General features: G+C 42.0%; 1 protein-coding gene and 1 long non-coding RNA gene across 11 annotated transcripts in view; one reads left to right on the top strand and one right to left on the bottom strand.

The window, feature by feature from the left end:
* Positions 1-16978, bottom strand: part of FBXO38 (F-box protein 38) — a 52519-nt gene extending 35541 nt beyond the window's left edge. For 5 of the 10 annotated variants that reach the window (XM_029943111.1, XM_029943107.1, XM_029943102.1 and 2 more), the window contains exons 1-5: positions 16888-16978; positions 7907-8097; positions 3901-4034; positions 1022-1185; positions 659-824 (exon numbers count right to left, since the gene is read on the bottom strand). In XM_029943111.1, the coding sequence (XP_029798971.1) occupies positions 659-824; positions 1022-1185; positions 3901-4034; positions 7907-8034 (592 nt within the window). In that variant the 5' untranslated portion in view covers positions 8035-8097; positions 16888-16978. The other 5 variants (XM_029943103.1, XM_029943104.1, XM_029943108.1 and 2 more) reach the window with 5 other exon arrangements.
* LOC115294990 lies at positions 1760-3343 on the top strand. The gene is made up of 3 exons (XR_003910250.1): positions 1760-1924; positions 2123-2304; positions 3318-3343. It is a non-coding gene; the product is annotated as an uncharacterized LOC115294990 (long non-coding RNA).
* Positions 16979-24432: the final 7454 nt, after the last annotated feature.

Raw genomic sequence — 24432 nt, forward strand, 5'->3', positions numbered from 1 at the left:
CAAATAAGATGCCTTTGGAAAAGGAGCACCCTATTTCCCATTTCTCAGGGAATAAGAGAAATGGCAGAATTTTCCATTGGCTCTAGGTTGAACACAGGAGAATTTTCTCCTTGGAGAAGATACAAGTAAACTAAGAGCTATTTGGGCTTTTCATTCCACAACGTTCTAGAGCTGAGCAGCCAATAGTTTCATGTGGCTATTTGATAAATGCACATATGATAAAAATTCCATTTCTCTGTTTCACTAGCCACAGTGGGTACCATACAGGACATACATACACACACAAGACATTTCCATCACCACAGGAAACTGTACTGGAGAACTCTCCTCTGAAGGGCTGAACTAGGACCAGAAAACAAGGGCAGGATTCTGGCTCACTGAATAAAACAAAACAACAAAACAAAACCTACTGACTTTCAAAACTGCTTAAACCATCTTCAAAAAGGGAACAGACTGGTTGTGAGGCAGGATTCCTTTCACTCCCCAGGCCAACCTAGGGCTCTTTGATGGGAAATCTAATAAATCTGTATACAAGCATTTCTCTGGCCATCATCAATCAACAGAGCCATTTCTAAAATTCTCATTTTTCCCTTTCAGTGAATATTCAATTATCAGACATTTCAAGGAGTCACAGGTAACCCAAGAGACATGTACTCACCAACTAGATGTAAAGTTTGAATTTTGGCTCCTATGGGAATTTTCAGTTTATTTTCAGGAGGAATTGGAAATGCTCCATTACGATTACGAAATTTCCCCAAAATATGAACATGAGGCATATAGGTCCATATAGATTCTACCAATTCCAAATGAGAAGTTTCCACACCCTAGAAAATAATGCCAAGCAAGTATAAGAAAGCCTATTAATTTAGCATCAAAAGCTTCTATTTCTAGATCATAAGATGCTTAGTATGCAATGGGACTCAAATTTTGTTCTGGATGACATCTGCATATGAGGGAACATGTTCTTTCATTCTCTGATTTATTATTTCATCAATCAGTTGATGTCACCAGGTACACTCACCACTAAGTTTGGGCATGCCTGCAAAGCTTCCAGAACTCCTGGAATGCTAAAAGCCTCATGCCCCCGTACCCTTCGCCTCTCAAGGTATCTAGGGTGAAGGCCATAGAGCTGTTCGACATCTGGCATCTTCTTCAAGAGTGTGAGAAAACTGGAATCTGTGAAGCCTGAGAAATTCAGAAGTATTTAGAGGCAAGTTCACCTTTCTGTTCATGAGCATTTACTAGTCACTTCTAATTTTTGTCAAAAGTTAACAACAAAAGGTGTCATTTCAAAAATTCCTAAGACTGACACTATGGCTGAACAAATGGTTAAACAGAAAACATATTCCTTAAGCAACAGAGGAAATGTGTCTGAAACCCCATTTATCCTGAGTTAGTATCTTACAGAGGTGAGGCTTTTTATCACTGCCTTGACGATGTTGTTGCTGCTTTTAAGGCACAGAAATCTTCGACTAAGAATAACACACTTTTAACCCGGATAACTTGCACCTATTACTGGACTGGTGGCTGAGGAAGGACCACCTACCTAATCAGCACCACCCTCCTCCCCTACAGGTGTTCTCTGGTCCAGAGAACCTCTAGGGCTCTGCAGAGCACACAACTAAAAAATGAGTAAGATGTGAAGAAGCTCCCACTTCTAACATAAATCCCAACAAACCAGGTTCTCTTGGTCCATCTGTTTCCTAATAACTACTTTATCCTGTGTTTAACTATCACTCCCTGGACATTTTAGAGAGTTCGTTCTTCTGAAGAAGACAGATGCGAGTCGGCTAAGCGTATGTAAGTGAACCGAACTGAACGGATGCTGAACCCACAGAAAGCTGTTTATCTGGGAGGCGATGTGTTCCATCCACCAGATGGGAACACTGGGGCAGCCTACTTCCACTGTAGGGGTTTTGGTGAGGTAAGTAGGGAGTCGAGTTCCAGGAGACAGTTGATACTTCATTATCTGGGGTGTTCTGTCTGTAATGGAGGCTGTCAGAAAGTCAACTGTCTGCTCACTAATGACAGCCAAAATCATTAATTCTCAAGAATGTAATGAAGCCCCCAAATCACGAAGTCTTATGTACTGAAGTTCTCAAAAGCTGTTCTATTTGCACAGGGCTGGTCCAGATGATTGTGTTAACTTTAGAATCACAAAACTGTAAGAGTGAAGAAGAGACCTCCAGGATTCCTTGGTCCGATTACAATGACAGCTCCTTCGCAGCAACCTTCACAACCTGCACCAGTCACTGTGGAAACCAGTCACACTCCCTCAGCTACTCTCACAACCCCACAAACAAGGTAACTGCCCCACTTACGAATGTAGAAAATGAACTTGGAAGAATTTAAAAGCTACCACGTGGGAGAGCCAGAATTCGAAACCAGGTGTGAGCACTGCCAATGCCCTTCCTCTTCAGTCATACACTACACATCGCCCTCATCAAAAAGTGGGTGAAGTTCCACCTTTACAGAGATCCTGTGACAATCCAAAGAACTCGCATATATAAACCGTGGTTATCACTATTATATAGAAAATTAGGGCTTAAACTCCAGGTTTAAGGAGATCTTATTCTAGGCCAGAGACCGTTTCAATCTTCTTTTATAGTCACTGTAGGGATGGGAGGCTTTGGGCTCACAGGTATTTATCACAGCCTGAAAGAAGTCTGCAAAGATTCTCTTCTAACTTGACAAGGGGCAGAGATGTTAATGCTAAGACTGCAGCACATGGGAGCTCTGCTATCCTGCCTCTTGATACAGTACATTAATCCCAACGCCAAAATCCTGCTGGCCTCACCTCTGTTAGAGCAAATCTAATATAAGGAAGGGCAGTCATTTTCACACAGCCCTCATTTTTTTTTTTGTCTTTCCTGCTATAAATGATTACTCTCTGGAAAACAATGAGCTCTTTCCCCTCAGAATGATTCCTTTGAAGTATTTGAGAACAACTGTGGTTTGCTTCCCACCAAGCTAAGTTCTAGCGTTAGGTCTTTGCAGTGTTCTTCATGAAAAGGTATACACTGATAACGGACTCTGGCCAAATGATAAGAGTTACCAGTTGACTGATGACCCATTTGAAAGGATATAGGGCCCCCCAAACTGTATAATATTCCAATACTGCAGAGATAATCTATCCTGTTCTACCTCACTTCTGTCAAGGCTCCCCCACACCTCCCCATCATATCTTCAAAATATCAGATTCTGGTTCAAGAAGACATTTAAAATTGCTACACAGCAGTAACTAAAATGCACAAATGGATTGGTGTTAATTGAAAAGAAGACTTGATTGGCCCTTAATTTTAATTCTTCCCTTTCAGGTATGCTCTACTTAACTAAAGTCATCAACTTTTTTGTCTGGTCTCTTTACCTGAGGTCCGTCTGTGTGGTCAGCCCACTAACTCTGAATTCTTTACCTTTAAGGCCAATGCCTAATTTGAGAATCTCTAAGACCTTAGCATAGTCTCAAGGGCTAAAAAAATGAAAGCTCCAGAAGTGCACATTTCTTTGGCCTGCTAGAGCAGCTTCACAAAAATTGATTAATGTTTGTTTAACCAGAGGATGCCATTAACGGGTACAGGAAAATTATGAAAACCTGCATCGTAGAACAAAGGACACTTTGTCTAATATAATAGACATATATTGAATTAAAGGCTCAATAAGTGGTCCACAATCCTATACTTGTGGAACAGGCTAATTCAGCTCCTTAAGGAAATAAAACTATAAAGCCTCAGGCAAAATACATTTTATCAACCCAAACCAACTTAAGTAATTTAGAGAAGATTCTAGCCTCCCTACCTACAAGGTGATTTAGACTGCCTATCTTCAGACAAATGAGTACAATGGGGATATTATTAGTTTCTAGGAGGGCTCCAAGGCCCCTTACAGGCTAAATCCACTTACCACTTGGCATGTATTCCCACCACCGCCCTGCACAGAGATCCACAACCCTCACCACTCTCAGATATAGGGTCACTGCTTCTTTTAGCTTCCTGGAAAGACATTCCATACACATGATATCCTGCAGAGGGAGGTACCTTTGTGAGAGAAAGAAACTCATATTTATCAAGTGCGTATGTACTTCCTCTCACCAACAGGTTACTTTTTTTCCTTCTTCCATTCTCCTACCCCTCAAATAAGACCTTAGGGATAGTCACAGGGTTTTAAGATTAACATGCACTTAAAGCTTTTCACTAAAAACAGATCAAGTCCACTCAAGCATCCAAATAAAGTACTAAGATCCCTCCAAAGGGTGTTTGCTAAAACTTGCCTTTCTCCTTTTAAGTTTTTACAAAGATAATCTCAAGGGGGAAAAAAAAAGTAAGAAAAAAGATCTCAGTGCATTCCCAGCCCTCATGATGATAAGGGAACATGAAAAACAACAGAGAGAACTAATCCATCTGAACATGGCCCATTTATGTTTATACCTTTTACAGAATTCATTTCCTGGAGTGGCTAAAAAAATTTCTCTATGCTCCCTCACCACCAACCAGAAATTCTACTATTTCCTCCATCAACATATGTATACCAAGCTTATAGTACACAGTTTTTTTTCTTAGATCTTTTTACCTTTAGATCACACTCTGATAGAAGTATTGCATAAGCATTAAATGAAAACACCTCACCTCAACTACAATGTCTTCTTTTCCAACTTCCCCTGTTGTCTCTTCCTTCCTGAAACTTTTCAACTAACCTTTACTTTTGTCGTTTCCAGTTAACAGCAAAGTGTACTTTGAAAGATCAGAAAATTTCATCTCTCTTTCTCTCTTCCTGAACACCTCTCCATGCACACCTAAATCAATTTTTTTTTTTAAGTAAAGTGGCACCTGGGTGGCTCAGTTGGTTAAATGTCCAATTCTTGATTTTTAGCTCAGGTCATTGTCTCATGGTTTGTGGGTTTGAGCCCCACATTAGACTCCGTGCTGGGAGCAGGGAGCCTACTTAGGATTCTCTCTCTTTGCCCCTACCCTGCTTGCCCTCGCTCTCTCTCTAAAATAAATTAACTTTAAAAAAAAAAAAAAAAGGTAAAAACTGGGGCCCCTGGGTGGCTCAGTCAGCTTAGCATCCAACTCTTGGGTCAGGTCACAATATCAGGGTTCAAGGGATGGAGCCCCAAGCAAAGCCTGCTTGAGATTCTCCCTCTCTGCCCCTTACCTACTTCTCTCTCCAAATCAATCAATAAAAATTATTTAAAATTTATAAAAAAGGCAAAAACTACGCTTTATCGATGTCACATTATGTCACAGACACTAGACAGTAGTCACTGTTTCACAACTTTACAAAGCAGCTCGTTCTTCATTTGCCCTCCCCCAACCCTTATTCTTTCTTTCACTGCTAGTCTGGGTTCCCCCCACTCTGGCCAGCAGTTGACCTTGGCCAAAGCACACCATCAGCAGAGGCTTTCTGCTATCACTAGTCCCCTAGTGGAACCCTTCAGCACCCCTTATTGGTTCCCTTACCCCTATCTGAACCTCTCTAACTAGTCCCTTCATTAAATGAGCTTCAAATTCCAGTGGTGTGTATGTGCCTTGTTTCCTGCTAGAACTTTCACTGATACAGGTACTATTTTACAAGTGGGGAAATCAGCTCAAAAATAACCTGTAAAAAGTCAACAGCTAGGAAAGAGGAAGGAAGAGCAGGGAGGTCAACATAGTTGGGTTTGACTTTAATTCTTAAAAATTAAGCTAATTCTAAAAGAAAAGTCTAAGTGTGCCTGCTGAGTATTTCCCCGCTCCATTTTTTTCCACCTCTAGACCCTCACACTTCCCTTTTAAACTATTTAAAGAGAGTAAAATCAAATCTTATTTTATACACACACACACACACACACACACACACACACACACACAGCATTACAGCTAACTTAGTCTCTAAAACTCAGATATAAGGAGGATAATTTTCAGAAATTATATGACTACATCTTATAAACAATGAAAAATACTGAATTTGTTTTCTGAGTCAAGTTATACACTAATGAATTTCTACCTCAAATCACCGGCTTTTACCCAAAGTGTATGCCTAAGTAAATATTATACTCCTTTTAAATACAAATAGATCAGTAATCACATGAAGATTATCTTACATCATATTTACCCTCAGGAAAAAAATGTATTAGAAAAGACATGACACTTGATTCTATCCCTTCCATTCGAATATTCTTTTTAAACTGCAAAATGTTATCTGATTCATTCTCAACTTAAAATATGGTCCAGTTCTTTTGTATGTCCTGCCATTATTCAACAAATATCTAACACATATCCCTGGAAACAATTTTACCTATGCTTCTAGGATTTTAATGTTATTATTTAATTTACTGATGGTTTTAGAATTTGTTGGAAAAGGGAGATAAGAACATATGCTCATTACTTTCTCCAAATGGTTTTTGGGTTATGACATCACCACTGAGTAATCTACTGGGTTCTTCCTCGCTGAAGCAAATACCAAGTTTAGCATAAACTAGATTCCAACGTATATTTGAGTCCATCTATGTAGCCTACAAATGGAAACTGTTTTACCCAACTGTCTGCTTTATTTCTCCAGCACCAAATCTAAAATTATTGTATATTTTAGAATATATATGAACATCTGGTAGGGTTAGACTCTTTTTCTGAAAAAACTTCAGATGTTTTCCTGCCCAATGAACTTCAGCATCCTTTTGTTATGTTATAAAAATTCTGTCAGTTTGGGTTTCCTATTCCCAGACAGAGATGCACTGACAAAACTACAGTGTCACACAACAACAATCCGTGGAAGGTAAAGACTAACACAAATTCATGTTAGAAAAGAAAACTAAGGTGCCCATGGGTCCCTAAAGTAACTCTGCTATCATTATTTTAAAGCTTCTTAATCTGCAAATATTCAGTAATTCTTCAAAACGCAAACCATTTCTAAGAACTTCATGTATGGAAATCTCCTGAAGGTAAATAAAATAATGGAAAATCCAAATGCTTGGAAAATTCCACTGCCATTGTGTAAGAAAAAAATTGGAAACAATCCAGATGCTGGACCACAAGGGAGAAGTTAATCATGTCACAGTCAATGACTAAAATGGTAATTATGAAGACCCTGTGGCAATATGAAAAAAGACAGACCACAATCATAACCACTAATGCTCACCAAGCACTTAAGCTATGCAGTGTGTTGAGTGCTCTAAAAAGCATCAGCTCATTGGATCCTTATAGTAACATCTTTATTGATCACTGGTCCAAGGCAAGTAAACGGAAGGCCCATGATTCACACCCAGGTCTCCGGTTCCAGAGACAAGGTATGTTAGGGTTGTTTATCTGAAGGAACAGTGACTGAGAGAAGCAAGCAGAGGAAGCTGGAATGACAGGATTTTGTTTTCATTTCTTTGACTGTTGTTAAAATGCAGTCTGGATAAAAAAATATAATTGAAAAAAAGGGTTTAAAAAAAAACTCTGCCACAAAACAACTCTGATAAATGTGTGCACTGCATATAGTAACGATGGGTATTATTTCATGAAACTTTTATTTCAATCACTTACATATATGTGCATAATGAAGAAAATGTTTCTCACTGTGGTTTGTAGTCAAAAAAGTCAGAAACACTGCCTTATGTGGTACACACATGGTACTGTAATAACAAAAGTCAACAAATCAGTCAATAAGAACTCCAAGAAGCCCGGAACGTTAACATAGTTGAGAGAACGGATGTCCAATAGAACTCAGCGCAACAAGAGAAGTATTCTCTACGGCTACTGTCTATGCTGTCCTATATGGCGCCCCAAGACACGCAGCGCTAGTGTAACTGAGGAACTGGGTTTTTCACTTGATTTCATTCAAATTCAAAAGCCATATGTAGCTTGTGACTACATAGAGAGTGCAGCACTAGAACTGGCTCCTACTTGTATACTCTAGGTGGGGAAAGATCAACCAAACAAAATCTTACCTAAAAATATGGCAAAGCACTTCATGTGAAAGTTGATTCATATAATCCTTTGTTTCATCGGATATGGTTTCCTCAGGGATTTCATTATTCATGAGACACGTTTTAACACTTTTCTTTCGTGGACCCATTGCTGTGTTATCTCCAGTATCACAGAGCCAATCTTCCCTCTGGGTTCCTTGAGTGCAAAGCACCTGAAAGCAAGCAGAGAACAGAGTGGACTAAATCACACCAAACCCAGACTCAGAAAGCCTACTCTTGTAAAACAAAGTTTATTTGAAGAGAAAGGAGGGTACCCACCGACCACATTCAAATTAATAAAAGTATTACACAAAACCCACAGAACATCTTTTTCTGAAGAGCAACAGAGACTATAAAAATGCATTATTTAGAGTGAGCAAAACAAATTCAAGGAATCAGGAGTTCTACATTCTACTCTGTACTCTTTTCCTTCCTCTAATCCACTCAGTCTCCCCAAGCCTCGATTTCATCTGTAAGGTAAGATCCTTAAACTAAGTTAACTAAATTCCTTCCAATTACGGAGCTCCTAACTCTAGGACCTTCCCTCACACAGAAGGTCCAGAGGACTGTTGGGCCCTAAGTCTTGGATCTGCCAAACTACGTCTATAATGAGTCACCTTTTAAATTCTTCATTTTCCCACTTACAAGTAGGTCCCAGATCCCTTCACACATCTGATAAAAACTATAACCTTTCTGTTCAAAATCTAAACCCTGTTTATGTGCAATTTCAGAGAGAAAACAAAACCACCCCCTTGCCTCTCCTGTAAACATTAAGGAGCAAAGGTTCATTCACTTTTGTGTCAAATGTGTGTTTTGCTTGTTTTTAAAATGAGCTTTGCAGGGGCGCCTGGGTGGTTCAGTAGGTTAAGCGTCCGACTTAGGCTCAAGTCATGATCTCACAGTCTGTGGGTTCGAGCCCCACAAGGGGCTCTGCCCTGATGGATCCTCTGTCCTCCTCTCTTTCTGCCCCTGCCCCCCTTGAGCTCGTGCTCTCTCTCCCTCTCTTTCAAAATTAAACATTTAAAAAAATAAAAAAAATAAAAATAAACTCTGGTAGAGGAAGAAAGAGAGGCGAAGAGACAGGAAAAGGGGGGAAGGGGGGCAGGAGGGCAAATTAAAGTCAGATAAACAAGCACCCAGAGGTTTTATTTTGCTGATCAGGTTAGGAAGAAACCATGTGAAAATAGTGTCCTTTAAATAGCATTATCAATTATCACTAGTAAAATGTTTAAAAACGTCCTGGATTCAAACTCAGAGAACTCTGGATCACAGCCTAACCTTTGCCATACGGCAGCGATGCACAGAAGTGCAGTTCCAAATCAGTGGGTCCGTAGTGTTTGCTCCCTTTCACGTACCGCCCTTTCCTTTTTCCTAATTGTAATCCTTTATTATTAAAACTTTCCAAAGCAGACTGCATGCTTCTATTTTCCTACAAAGTAGACTCATGAAAAGCTTAACTTTTTCTTGATGACCTGCAGTTATCAATACAAATATCCATTATATGATACTTCTCCTCAGGGACTACGCAAGTCTGTAGAGTTCTTGGGGACCCTTTGCTTTACCAGTATATGGGAGCAAATTATAAGTCTAAGCAAATCCTCAAGATTTCTTGTGCCTGTGCGTGTTCTGGCCTCTTCCCTCACTGACAGGCCACTTGTAATTTCTAGCAGTTGGCAGTGTGCTTGGCTTCCCCTGCATTACACACACACACACACACACACACACACACACCCCCCACCTCTAACTCCTCTAATTTGTGGCCTCTCAGCCATGGCCTAGTAAACCAAAAACACATGTCTCTACAACTGTGTGGATTAGTATCAACAGGCACCTAGCAGTATCGACCTAAGGGACTCCACAAAGAGTAGGTGCATGACCTACATGCTCCCAATTGATGACATCTCTTTTGCTTTCTCTGAAGCTTCTTTGTATGTTGGCCATCCCATTTTGGCTAACAGACCTCTGGAGAAATCGAAGTTTGTACTGAGAATTGCCCACAAAAAAAAAGTTATAAATACACTCCTCTGTTTCTATCACTGCCTACCTTTTCCTATTCACTGCCCTCTCTCTCTGGCAAAATGAACCTTTCCATCTCACCCCAGCTCTGAAACTGCTCTAAGGTGATTTTGACCTCCTTGTCATGAAATCCAACAGGCTCTCTTCTGTGCTCCCCTCACCTGACCCATCTGTAGTACGGGGCAGTGCTGACCCATCTTTCTTTGTAAACTTCTTCTCATCATGTGACCACTTTTCCCCAAGTAATATTCTCTTGATCCTCTGAATTCCTCTATGACCAGTCCTCAGTCTCCTTTGCCAATTCACCCTAGAATCTTCTTCTCCCTGGGGCAACTGTATCCATTCTCATGGCTTCCTCTACTTCAAATACAAAATTAAAAGATTTCTAGTTCCTATCTCTCCTGAGCTCTAACCTTTCCTTCCTCTGCCTATAAAAAACCTTCATCTCAGTATCTTGAACAGCTTTCAAAAATATTATGTCCAACCTGAATTCTCCACAACTACAGCCACCCCCGACCCACAACACATTCTCTCTCTCTCTCTCTCTCTCTCTCACACACACACACACACACACACACACACACCTGCTTTCCCTACTCCAGTTTACCAAATGCTCAAATGAGAAATCTTGAAATCAGTCTCAAATACTCCTCTTGCATCCACGCCTGCAGGCTTTCAGGCCTCTGTCAGCCCTCACCTGGGCCACTGCAATGGCTTCCTCAACGATCTCCGCCAGGCCTGGAACAAAGCCTACCACACAGCAGGCCCACAATATGTAATTTGCTGAACAAATGCTTACCGTACCATACTCTACATAGAAAGCAGAATGAGCTTTGTAAAACATTCCTCTGATTGCATAGGAAGTGCAAAAGAAGCAAGATGTATGTTATGCCAAAAGCATTACCTTATTTGCCTAAGAGAAAAAGGACAAATATGCTTGTGTTTCCACGGGACATTTCTGGAAGGTCCCACAACAAAATATTAACAGTGGTTACCCTTGGGGAGAATAGAGGTTTAGGAAAGTAGGAAAGAGATTTTAACTTTTCATATTCGTCTCCATTATTTGAAAATTTAGATTTGTTTTGTGTATTATACCTCTTAAACAAAAACAAAAACAAAAACAAAAACCCCAAATCAGCCTGCAAGGACTCCTTGTTTCCACAGGATAAAACCCTTCCAAGCTCATCTCACAGCACCTTCCCTGTCTTGTCTTCCAATCCTTATCCCTTACTCATCAGAACACTCACTCCAGCGACACCGATATCCTTAGGGCCCCCAAACTGATCTGTCATTCCTAATAAGCTATTAACTCTGACTCAGCATGTACTTCCCTCCCCTTTTGTGCCTAATCCATCACTAATCTGTTTTGAAATCTAGTTTAAATGTTAAGTCCTTTGTGAAAACTTCTATTTACCTCCTCTTTTGAGCTCCCTGCGACACTTAGCACATGCTTCTCCTACAACTCAGGTAGTATTTTCTTGGTTGTGTTTCTGCCAGGAAAAGAATCTCAATCTCCTGCCTCTAGGTGAAGACAAGTCTTTGCTCATAATAAATCCTCAAATATCTGATGTATGAACATCCATCAGTCTTTCCATTATTCCAGATGCATCTAGTAGCTTCAAGGCTGCCAAGAACCATTTCATGGTCCTATGAGCACTCTGTTTGCTATGACAGCACTCAGTGATCTTGCCCTGATAAAAATGCAATCAGATTTTAATCCATAGGATTAAGCACATAACAAAGAGCTACCTGCACCTACAAATGCATCAAGGAGACTATTAACCAGTTTCCAACCAACCCAACCATGGATGAATTTCCCAGCTATCCTATTTTAGCACATGCTTCACTTTTAAGGATCTGGACAACTCTAACCTTTCATGAATACGTTCTTGACTTTTCATCCTAAAAGTAAAAATCTTTCTTAGCCCTCCCTCTCCTTTTTTTTTTCCCTCTACTGAATCCACTTAACAATGTACACCCTCATCTTATGATCGCACCTTCTGCTGCTCCCTATTACTCTGCAGGCTGTGATTTTGTGGGAATCGGATTTAGTAGCCTCAGTGCACAACTTACACTTGGATTTTTAAACAAAATAGCCTGCACCTTAACTCTGAGTTTATAAAACTCTGAGTGTATAAAAGTTCACTTGTTTAGAACTCAGAAAAAAATACTTACTCACAGATAGGATTTCATACATTATGCAGAGATCAGGTCCCCAACAAGCCCACAAGAACTCTTTAACTTACAGTCCACATGAACACGAACTACCTAAGGACCTACATTATTAGCACTAACAACATGTTAGGTGAAATCGGGGCCATCATTTTCTGCATCATGCCTAGAACTGAAGACTCAGTCATGCAGCTACCTAGCTGACAGCAGGTGTAGGGACTCCCCTGCTTTAAGCCTATGGCGGGGGACCCGTGAAGATGAACACTAGGGTAAAAGAGCGCCATCCTACATCCACAGGCTTAACAGTCAGGACCCACAGCCAGGAACAAAAGCCATCAGTCCTCTCCCCTCCAACCAGTTGCCCCTAGAAATATCCGGGGATAAAAAGACTCCTCCTTAAAGGACTCAATTTATTTTGAGTACTTATTACCCCTCCAACTCTAGAGGACAACAAAATTATTTCAACTAACGTTGGCTTCATCTTCATTTAAGTGAAATACCTAGCCAGGCTATGCTGAGAGTAAGAGAGGCCTGGTATCCCTGTAGGAGGAGAAAACACCATGCGAGACCAGCAAAATCCAAGTGATGATGGTGTCTCTCTTGTAATTGCTTTTTTTTAGTGGCATGAGGGATAAGAGCAAGCGAGAATAGAAAACTAGCCTTGCACGTCTTGGTTTCCTCCTATGCCTATACCCAATATATCAACATTTGCCATTTAAGAAACTCAACAAGGTAGGAAAGGTGCGAAGCAGCAGTAGATGAGAAGGAAAAGAGGAAAGGAGAGAAAATCCAATTATCAACAGTAGGTAAAGATGAAGCAAATGAAATGGGCCTAGCAGAAGAGTCGTAGAGGGTAAGGGAGAGGGGAGTATAAATAACAGATGAGTAACAATATGTGAAGAATGTATTTAGCAGCACTAGGCATTGTTTCTAGGGTTAGCAAGTTCTGGAGGCTCAGACTCAAAACCGTCATTCTGAGAGAAGTATAAAATCCCAGAACGTCAAAGCTGAAGGGGCCCTCAGGGACTACCTGCGCATGCAGTTCTTACCTTTCTGTGGGTCATGAACCCTTGAGACTGGGGAGAAAGCTGCACATCTTCCCCCCAACAGGAAAATAAAACACACCCAGACCCATGCACGATGCATTTCATATGCAATCTCAGGGGTTCACGCACACATCAAGGCTCACCCAGAGGTCCCTACCAAAGATCAGCTCCCTCCATTTTCAGATGGGCAAACAGGACCAGAAGAGTTAAGCCACGGGCCCAAGAACATGCATTAAGTGTCGGGGTTCAGGCCGGGATTCGGACTTCCCAGCCTCCACTACAGCTAATCAAGTCAGGATCCGCACCTGGGCTGTCTGCACTCCAGAGCCAGGCCCCACTGCTCCGAGATGGGCTTCTGGACGCTCTGACAGAACTGCCACCAACCGCACCCTACTCCACAAATCAGGGTTTGCGGTCCTTCTTATGCAGGCCCCCACTCAACAGCCCTGAGCGGTCCCGGGGATGCTATCGTCTTTCTGCGGCTGGCTGTTTAGCAGACCTTAGCTACTAGAAGCATCTTTTTCATCCTGGCGGTGCAAGTACATTCCAGGTAGGAAACCCGAGTTGTCTGTGTGTAATTCTTTAAGCCACGGTTTTTGCTGTAATAAAATTTCTCTTAAGTCTGCCCTTCTTCCAGCCTGTCGGTTCAAAGCTCTTCTCTTCCCAAACAGAACTACACTACCTTTTACTATTTCAGTTCATTCTCTCTTCTCCCAAATTCACCCCCTCGTTTAATCCTTGACTATCTCTACCTTACAGAGAAGGACCAACATTTGCTTGCTTGCAAAATCAAGTTCTTTTCCTTTTTTTTTTTTTTTTGTTTATTTAATTTTGAGAGAGAGTGTGTGTGAACAGGGGAGGGGCAGAGAGAGAGGGAGACACAGAATCTGAAGCAGACTCCAGGATCTGAGCTGTCAGCACAGAGCCGGACATGGGGCTCGAACTCACAGACTGCGAGATCATGACCCGAGTCAAAGTCAGTCGCTCAATTGACTGAGCCACCCAGGCACCCCAAGTTCTTTTCCTTTCAATCCTCTATTAAGGATTAAAACCTCTGGAGAGACTTTAACACTTATATTCACAATTCTGACAGTTGCTGATACCTCTGAAAGTCCTATTGTCAATCCACTCCTTCATTCCCCAAATGTCACAACTAAAAATCGTCCTCTACCTATAGCATCTAACCAACATCCTCTTCCATCTCTGACTTATGCTACTAATTAATCCTTTCCTCTGATCACACCAGGCCCTCCTGGGTATGTGTTTATCTTTTACTAATACACTGTACAGGGCAAAGATAAACCAACTTACAACTAACCAGAAAACTTACGGATCTCTTCTTCCATAAAATTTTCATAACATGGAACCAATTCCTCATTCTGTATCTAAATAAGAATTCTATGGAGAAACTTTTTTTTTTATTAAAATTTAAAAATTTTTAAATCTCCCTAGCAGGTTCTGCACTGTTAGTGTACGATGCAGGGCTCCAACTCAAGAAACTGTGAGATCAGGGGCACCTGGGTGGCTCAGTTGGTTGAGCATCTGGCTTCGGCTCAGGTCATGATCTCACAGTTCGTGGGTTTGAGCCCCGCGTCAGGCTCTGTGCTGACAGCTAGCTCAGAGCCTGGAGCCTGCTTCATATTCTGTGTCTCCCTCTCTCTCTGACCCTCCCCTGCTCGCACTCTCTTGCTCTGTCTCTCAAAAATAAACAAAAAACATTAAAAAATTAAAGAAAAAAAGAAACTGTGAGATCATGACTTGAGCCGAAACGAAGACTCAGATGCTTAACCAACTGAGTCACCAGGCGCCCTGAAACTCCTATTCGTAATTGCTCTTATCTGTTCATCCATCTGCCTCCTCATCCACTGACTGTCTACTAAGTGCTAGATGGTGACAAAGTCTTTCTTCCTATGAAACTTACTCTTAGCAGTTTCTTATAAGTCAGTCATTTCCACTACTATAACTTAAATTACCTTTCAATGCCCTCGTTAAAAATCCCTTCCTCCCATTTAAAACTTCCCAATGTCCTCAATCATCCCATCTGGTCAGGGGTCTCCCTGCCCTTCAGGTTTTAATGCCTTTCTTTATTGGCTTCAGCTTGCTCATATCAAAACAATCTTGCACATCATTTAATTTGACCCCATTCCTAACATCATAAACATCCTACGGCTACTACCTAGGATAGTCTCTCTAGCGTAAAGAAATACCACACCACACCCACCAAGCTCCTCAGAAAACAAAAACACAATTACAGCGCCAAAAGGGTCCAGATATCATCCAGTTCCACCCTTCATCTTCCAGATAAGGACAAGTGAGGCCCACAGATGTCTTAAACCCCGGGGAAAGACCAATTTTATTTTTACGATGTCACTTCACCTTACTGAAACCTAGGGTTTTTTTTTTTTTTTTCATTTTCTCCTTTGCTATGGCTTAGTATTTTCACTAAAGTGTACACCTCCAGGCACACATTCATTTAAACAAACACACCTGAAAAAGTTATTCTTTGCCCTAAGAGAATATAAGAATCACAGCACTGTGAATTTTCAAAGGAGGGAAGTTAAAGTTAAAAATTACAAGTGCAGATGTTCCGGTCTATAGGACGACACCATGTGTATCTTTCCACACCCCGCCTCCTTCCTCTCCCAGAAAGTCAAGCCAAGAGCCATTATTTTATTCTTCAGTTGTGCTCAGAGGATGGGAAGGAGGATCATGAACCAGGGACCTAATCCAACACTTTCATTTGCCAGTTGAGAACTCGCAAGTCCAGAGAGTTGGAAGGAATTTGCCCAAAGTGCCAGCAAGTTAATAGCAGCTTAAAAGAGGAAAAAAGCCAACGTCTCCCATCTTTCACACGAGTGTGTTTTTACGTTGCGGGTATAGACTTATGAAACCAAGTCATCAGGACAGAGCTTCCGCGACACCAGAACCCTCCTAAGCGCCCAGGTGCCCTCGGCCAGTTTGGTGTCTGGGAAGACACACAGTAGATGCCTCTTATCAGTCAACTCCAGGCTACACAGGAGACAGGGAAGACGAGCTTTTCAGGTCTGTCTCTAAGAAAAGACTCCTTCAGAGGGAGTTGAGAATCTGATTCGCAGAGCTTAGAGAAGCACCAAAGGCAACCAACACTTTCATTTGACAGATACGCAAAGTGTGCTACAGGGAAAGTAAGGGACCTGGGCAAGGTCACACAGTTGAGTCGATGGACAGGATAAGACCAGAATTTGAGGCTCCTGATCTTAGGGCTGGCGGCCTCTCAAAGACGTATTCATTGCGTCTTGCTCAGGGACATCCCCTCAGCACGCTGACTACAGGTCTTCCTTAATTTACTGGCTCAAACACTGACAATGTAAAATTCGTAGAATTCGTGACACCCGGGGCGGGAGAGGGTCCCATAAGTTGTCCAGTCCAACCTCCCCCCCCCCCCCCCCCCAACCCGCCCCTATCTTGAGGAAATCGAGACCCAGAGAGAATTCTGTGTGCTAGAATCTTGGGCCAGGTTTGGACAAGGTCAGCAAACCCCACCACCAGGGCCTAAAGGCCAAGCACCACAAATCCAATCCCTGCACTCCGGGACGCTCTAGGCCTGAAAGGGGCCCGAGACCGAGAGCCCAGGCGGTCGGGAGCCCGGGAGTCCCGGGGCCCCCATCCGGCCGCCTCCATTCGTGCCGCCCACATCCCCGGCTCTGCGGCCCGCCGCCGGTCCCCGGGCCCTCTGGACCGCCGCCTCACCTACGCCGGCCCTCCGTCTGTTATTGTGGTTGTGAGGGAGGGAGAAACGCTACAGACACTTCCCGCGGCCCCCACCGCCGCGGCGCTTCCGCTTCCGCCGCCGCTCAGGCATTTCCGGAGGGTTGCCTTCCGGGGCGGGGCCGGCCCTCCGTCTCCGTGTTGGGTGTGGCACGCAGGCGTCTAGGCTCGGCAGCCATGTTAAGCGCGGCTATCCTGATGGGGCTGGGGCCCGTCCATCTTTCCCGGGACCGTGTTGACGCGCCGGAAGCGCCTAGAGTCGCCGCGGAGGCAAGGCGTAACGATCCTGCAGTTTGCACCTCGCTCTGCGGGTGCTCGGCGGTCTCACATTGCCTTTGGACCTCGAGTTGCCATTTGCAAAACGACTGCGTTCGAACAGAAGTTTTTCCAGAATTCGTCTAGCTAAAAAATTTTTTTTTCTGGTGGAGGAGGGTGCGAGGAGTTGTAGGGGAAAGTTAAAGCTGTTAGTGTAAAATCAGCCTCTGTCCACTTTGGGGATGTTGTTTCTGCACATAATGAATAGTATTTTACAGTTTCTAAAGGGCTCGCGCATGAGGGTCTCATTAGGAACTGCCTACCACTTTCACATACGGGCAGGAATCAGTCTCTTTGTTTAATGGCTACAAATTACCTTCAGAGAGGTTAGTATCACACAGGTGGACTGAAACCCAAATATTTACCTTCCAAATCTCACGTTCTTACCTCTGCATGCATGTAAGTAAAATGAACTAAAATACCTACGTTAAAATAGATACAAATACCCTTAAGGGAAGCTAGCGTGCATTGAAACGTACGAGATGCAATTTGACAAGATACGGGGCAGATTAGAGGATTCTGCTGCACAAGGGACTGAAGATGAACTGGGGAGCCTTGGGGCGGGGGGGGGGGGGGTGCTGGTCCTTGCTCTTCTTTTCCTAATACCAAACCTGGTTTCTTCTCTTTCCCTACTATGGTTTGGCACCATGGGTTTCAATTTATCTTGGCAGACAGTTCTTGCTGTGCCATTCCATGTGTTAAACCATGTGTCCTGGATTTAGGGCTCGGGGAAGAAAAAACAATAAAAACTCATTCTATTTATACACTATTCACCTTAATCCCAACTTTCATATTACATTCTTCCTGTCAGTGAAAATAGTTGCTTCCGTCAATTTCATTCATATTTGAACTTAAACACTAACACAAACCTTGGCTTTCCCTGTTTTCTGGATTGTCTAGAAAAACAAATAGGAATCATATATGGAAGTGTCTAGCGCTGATCCTGGCATAGATACAAGGGATTCCATAAGGTTTACTTCAGTGCAAATGGGATGAATCTTTATATGAATATAATTCCTCCAGCTGTTAGCATTCTTCCCTTGGTAAAAAGTACCATGGTGGGACTAGAAAGCAAGTAAGATATGTGTCCTACTTCAAACTTAGAAGCGGAAACCAAAGCATACTTACATTGTAACAAATGCTGAATAGAGATGTTTTCTGAGTGCTGTGGATGCCTGCTGTGTATAATTAGACATCAAAACGAGTTCAGTTTTAACATATTAAGGTAGAACATGTGCATCCCTTCATCTCTAAGATTTTTTTGTTCATTAGTGATACAGGTTTTTATTAGAATCCTGAGCTAGTGTTTCCTGCTCTTTTAAAGTGACAACTTCAGAGGCGCTCTGACCTCTACAGGGAAATCTGCCCTACACCAAATAGCCCTGGACCACTGTAGGGTTTTTCTTTTTTAATTAAATTTCTAAATGCCTCTTACTTCTCATAGTCTCATAGTTTCTAGCACCAGCCTCTCTTCTCCCTTGAAATTTCTTAGGCCCTTAGTCAATTTGATCGAAGTCTAACACTTAAGAGAACAATCTGGCTGAGGACCGGGGACAGGGTTTGATCATGGCCACTTCTTAGGGCCATGGGACCTCTGTAACAACTGCAGGAACATACCATGCACATCGGGGTTACATCCACGTTACCGTTGGTCTTGAGTCATGTGGTAGAGCTCAGCTATGAATGTAAAGATAGGATTATTTGAGAAGTCTATCTTGTGTACAGCTGTTTCAACTGAGAAACCATGCATTCAGTGGTCAGAATGCAGGCTTTACAATTTTAGAAGTTTAAAAAGATCTTGTTCAAGTGTGAGTTCCTCTGTGCCTTACTGGCACAGAGACCATGAGCTAGCGTTTCCACTCTCTGCTTGAGGTGCCTTGGGTAAAAATGCACATCATCATAGTACCTACATAACAAACCACTACAGAAGTTAGTGGTTTAACACAACTTGCTATGATCTGTCGTGTGGATTGACCAGGCATGGTTGGGCAGTTGTAGCTTGGGGTCTCTTACACATTTGCAGTTAGACATTAGCTGACTTCAGGCTCAAATGAATGTCACATTACTGGCAAGGCAGGCTGAAAGTCCTATAAGGACTCGGCTAGAGCTATCCATCCGAATGCCTGAACATGGCCTCTTTCTCTAGTTTGGGTTTCTCACAAGAAAGCCCTTGTGCTTTGACAGGGCACTCTCAGAGACGGAATATGCAGAGAGCGAGCTGTTCTAGGCACTAGATCCCAGATCCCAGAAGTTACTTCTGTCCTAGTGTATTGGTGAAGAAGACACTAAGCCAGCCTAGATTCGAGGGAAGGAGAATAAGACCCTACCTCTTAATTGAAGGAGCAGCAAAGAATTTGTGGCCATCTTTAATTTATCACAGTACCTCATTTGTCTAATTTTTAATTTGTGGAGGGGGTATATGTAGATTTTATTAGCACAAGTATCAAAAAGAAAGGCTAGTAGATGCAGCCATAGTTTTTTGAGTCTGCACATGAATGATTCCTTACATAGTTTTTAAAAAATGTTTATTTATTTATGTTGAGAGAGAGAGAGTGCACATGCACATGTGCAGGAGAGGGGCAGAGAGAGATGAAGAGAGAGAGATCATCCCAAGCAGGCTCCACACTCAGCACAGAACTGACACAGGCTCGATCTCATGACCCCGAGATCAGGACCTGAACAGATATCAAGAGTCAGACGCTTAATCCACTGAGCCACCCAGGTGCCCTTACATGTTGTTTTTTTAATTGTGTCAAAATATATGTAACACAAAATTTACCATTTTAACCACTTTTAAGTGTAGAGTTCAGTGGCATTAGGAATATTTACATTTTGGGGGTGCCTGGGTGGCTCAGTCAGTTGTGTCTGACTTTTGGTTTTAGCTCAGGTCATGATCTCACAGTTTCGTGAGATCAAGCCCCACATCGGGCCCTGTACTGATGGTGCAGTGCTTGGGATTCTCTCTCTCCACTCTCTCTCTCTCAAAATAAATAAACTTAAGAGAAAAAAGAACATATTTACATTTTTGTGCAACTTTTACTATCATCCACCTCCAGAACTTTTTTTTTATCTTCCCCAGAACTATACCCACCAAGCAACTTCCAGCCTCCCCGCCCAGCCCAGCTTTCCACTTCTTGTCTCTAGATACCTACTCTACATGAAATCATATATTTGCCCTTTGGCCTTTGGTTACTTTCACTTAGCATAATGTCTTTAAGTTTCATCTATGTTATGGTATGTGTCAGAATTTTTTTTAAGGTTGAATAATATTCCATTGTATGGATATACCATATTTTGTTTTTGCATTCACTCATTGATGGACAGTTGGGTTATTTCTACCTCTCTGCTATTGTTAATAATATGTCAGGAAACATGAGCATGAAAATATCTCTTCTAGATCGTGTGGTAATTTTATTTTTAGTTTTTACACAGTGGCTGCGCCATTTTACCTCCTCACCAGCAGTGCACAATGGTTCTAATTTCTCCACGTCTTTGCCCTGTTTGTTTTTTTGTGAGGTAATATTTGTAATCTGCGTCAAACAGTGCCTCGCATGCAGCAAAATCCCACAAAACTTGGCTGTTATTATTTGATTGTCCAGAGGCCTCTGTTCCTTCTCAGTATCCCTGAAGTTGCAAGGACTCCACCTGAGCATGTGATATTTCTCAAGTTCACTTTCAAAGCATTTTATACTTTTCCAAGGTACATAAAGAAATCCTATGAAAGGATATTGTACATAAGTATATGCATAGAGAATTGCAATTTCAAAACCAAACACAAGGTGGTAGATTAGGCAAAGCCAAATCAAACCAAACCAAAACAAAGTACAAGAAAGAGAATGAGAAGGAAGGAAGGAAGGAAAAGAGGGAGAAAGGAAAGCCTGCAAGCTTGTAAGCACGAGCTCTGATCAAGCATTAAGCAATAAAGCCTTTGCTTTTTATTTTTACTCTGGGCCAAACTGCACCAGAGCAAAGTTATGTCACAGGAAAGTAAAAAGATGAAGGTGGAAACTTAGGAAACACCACAGGCTTTCTTTTTACAAGGACTCATGTTGTGTTTTCCCTGTCACTACATCTAGCGCAGATCTTTTAGCCTGATCTCTAGAGATATGAGAGTAAAGAAGTTACTCTTCAGAAAAGTGTTTGAAATGTCGAGAACTATTTACAACCAGCCAACATTTTCTAACAGACTGCATGGGACCTGGGATTAGGACATTGGGGCTGGAGAGAGGACCAGGAAACAGTCTCTGCTCCGAGGCACACGGACAGACACCATGGACAAAGAACTGTTCAGGAAAAGGGGGCGATGCCCAGCAGCACAGCAGGCGCTGAGTGAGTTCAAGCTCTTTGCAGCGACCCTGGAAATGACTGCAAACACGCCGTCTGAACCCCTGTGGGCTTCTGTGTCTCTACTTCTTAATTGTGTCTGTCTCATCATCCTGGGTCTGGCCTCTCCTCTGCAAAGTCTTACTTTCATTGTGCTCATTTTGGTTTAGGTTTTGGATTCCTTTCATCATAATGTGACTCTACCAATCATTTAAATACATCATCACATTTAATCCAATGAACTCTGGACCCTAAGTATCACTCACCCCATTTGATACGTAATGCAACGCTGGTTCAGAGAGGGTAAGTATTTTGCTAAAGGTCACAGAGCTTGTAAATTGCAAAGAATCACTGTGAGATTTGAGCTGACTTCAAAACCCATATCCCTAATTACTAAATCGTACACTCTTGTAATTTTCCCCCAAGTGACAATCTGATTAATTTCCCTAAAGTAGCCTGTGGATTATGTCAATGGCTTCTTTGTGATTAAATTTTAAACCTTCAAGTATGCATTTGTAACTTATTAATCAGGCAGCCAAGGCCCAGTGCACATTGGTTGTAGCCTACCATTTCAATCTCTTTTCCTGTCACAAACTGTATGTCCCAGCTGCTGGGATTCACTGTTTTCCCTGTGATTCCCCCTCCTCATCTTAGCTGAATGAACAAGTTACCTCCCTATAGGCAGAAGGTGAATGTCATTCAGCCGTTACAAGGGAAGAAACGAAAAATGCCGGCGAACTGGGCCCATCTAGGGGAGCCCAGTACTGGGACAGAAGCCGATGCCTGTCCTTCAATTCAAAAGGTAATAGGGAGAGAACAGTTGTAATTTTCAGAAGCCGATTGCATTTTGGGCCTGACGTGGTTCATTCATTCATTCAATATGTATCTCCCTCTCTCTGACCTGTCTCTCTCTGTCTCTCAAAAATAAATAAAAAAACACTAAAGTATTTTTTTAATCTGATTGCATTTATATAATATTTACATATGTTTATATATAATATATAACAATTCCTCAAAATGCCAATAATGTTTTAAAGTCTTACTAAATTCTGGTTCTTTCAACTTAAAATTCTAAGGTCAAATCAATACTCAATTAAAAACTTCAAATTGGAATAAGGTTCATCCATCATATTCTTTAATATGCTATATTTTCTTAGAATACAACAAGAATTTTAAATAACAGTTATTTATAGACTGTCATTTAACACAAAATAGTAATAAAGCTGTAATTTTATATTCACTTCTATGTTTACGTTTCATCTTTGGGAGCTTATAAGACACTTAATCATGTAAAAAATTCAATTTCCCATATCTGGGGATTGTAATTGGATATTGATTGGACTGAGTCCCAGCATTCCCTGCTTCCCACCCCCACCCCTTTTCCTGCTGACTGTAAAGACACATGGCCGGGGAGGTGGCAGCCATTTTCTCCTCATGTGGATGGAATCTGTGAGAGATGATGAAACCAGCAGGTAATGAAAGACTAGCAGAGGACAGAGGACAGAAATGGACTCTTGGTATCGCTTAAGTCTGTGGCTGTGCTTGAGTTAAGGCTACTCTGAGGGCACTTGGGTGGCTCAGTCAGTTAAGCATCAAATTTTGATTTCAGCTCAAGTTATGATCTCATAGTTGGTGGGATCAAACCCCACATTGAGCTCTGCGCTGGACATAGAGCTTGCTTAAGATTTTTTTTTCTCTTCTCTCTCTCTCTCTCTCTCTCTCTCTCTCTCTCTCTCTCTGCCTCTGCCTGAATGGCTCAGTCAATTAAGCATCTGACTTCAGCTCAGGTCATAGTCTCATGGCTCATGAGTTCGAGCCCTGGGTCAGACTGTTCTGACAGCTCAGAGCCTGGAGCCTGCTTCGGATTCTGTGTCTCCCTCTCTCTTCTCTGTCCTTCTCCCGCTTGTGCTGGCTCTCTCTCTCACTCACTCTCTCTCTCAAAAATAAATAAAATAAAATAATTTAAAAAATGCTCTCCCTTTCTCCCTTTACTCCTTCCCTGCTCACGCTCTCTGTCTCAAAAAAAAAAAAAAAAAAGTAAAAAAAAGACCACCCTGAATCCTCCTAATTGCATGAGCCCACCCATTTCTTATTTAGCCTAAGCTAGGTTGCAGCTGGATTTTTATCACTCTTAACCAAAAGTACACTGATAAATTTCCTCTGATTGCTAGCCATTGTCCTCCTTATTATCTCAAATCTTCACAAAACATTTGTTTCCCCAAATTGCCTGGAAAGTGCTTGTGGAATGAAGGAAGGTGGGGAGCGTCTAACTTGCACCAAAGTGGCAGGAGGTGAGGCATCAGTATCAGAAGGAGAAATGAGGGACTAATGGGGAATTCAGCAATATTAGGGATACAGAGCAAGTAGGAAGAACATAAATGACCTAGAGGCCTCTTTGTGGAATGGGCAAGTCATTTTGTATGAATATGAAAGCATATTTTCCGAAGGCTTAGATCTCTAGGTGACATTTCCTCGCTTTCTACCAAGATGGTAAAGTGTTATTATGATACAAAAATGCTAAATAGTTAATTGTAGTAAAGGCAAAAATATGACGGCATTAAGTTTTGGACAGGCCAGGGGACAACCTCAGACTTGGGGGACAGAAAGATGGCATCCAGAAAGATAGTGTCAACAATCTGTTGTTTTTGCTGGACTCTCATTCATTTACCCTGGTGATAACACCTCGATATTCCCAACTTTGGGGCACAGTTCTTTATCATCTTCTAGTCCATATAGTGGGGCCGCATCACCCCTGGCTTCTGCCTGCCTTATAAGTCAGTCCATTTCAATAGAATGAAGCATGCTTGTAGCCACAGCTTAGAGACTAATTCAGTAATCCTATTCTAACTAATCTAATAAGCTTTGAGTCTTTTATTAGAAGTTTTAGGA

The sequence above is a fragment of the Suricata suricatta genome, chromosome 6 (genome assembly GCF_006229205.1).
Source record: "Suricata suricatta isolate VVHF042 chromosome 6, meerkat_22Aug2017_6uvM2_HiC, whole genome shotgun sequence".
Classification (NCBI taxonomy): Eukaryota; Metazoa; Chordata; class Mammalia; order Carnivora; family Herpestidae; genus Suricata; species Suricata suricatta.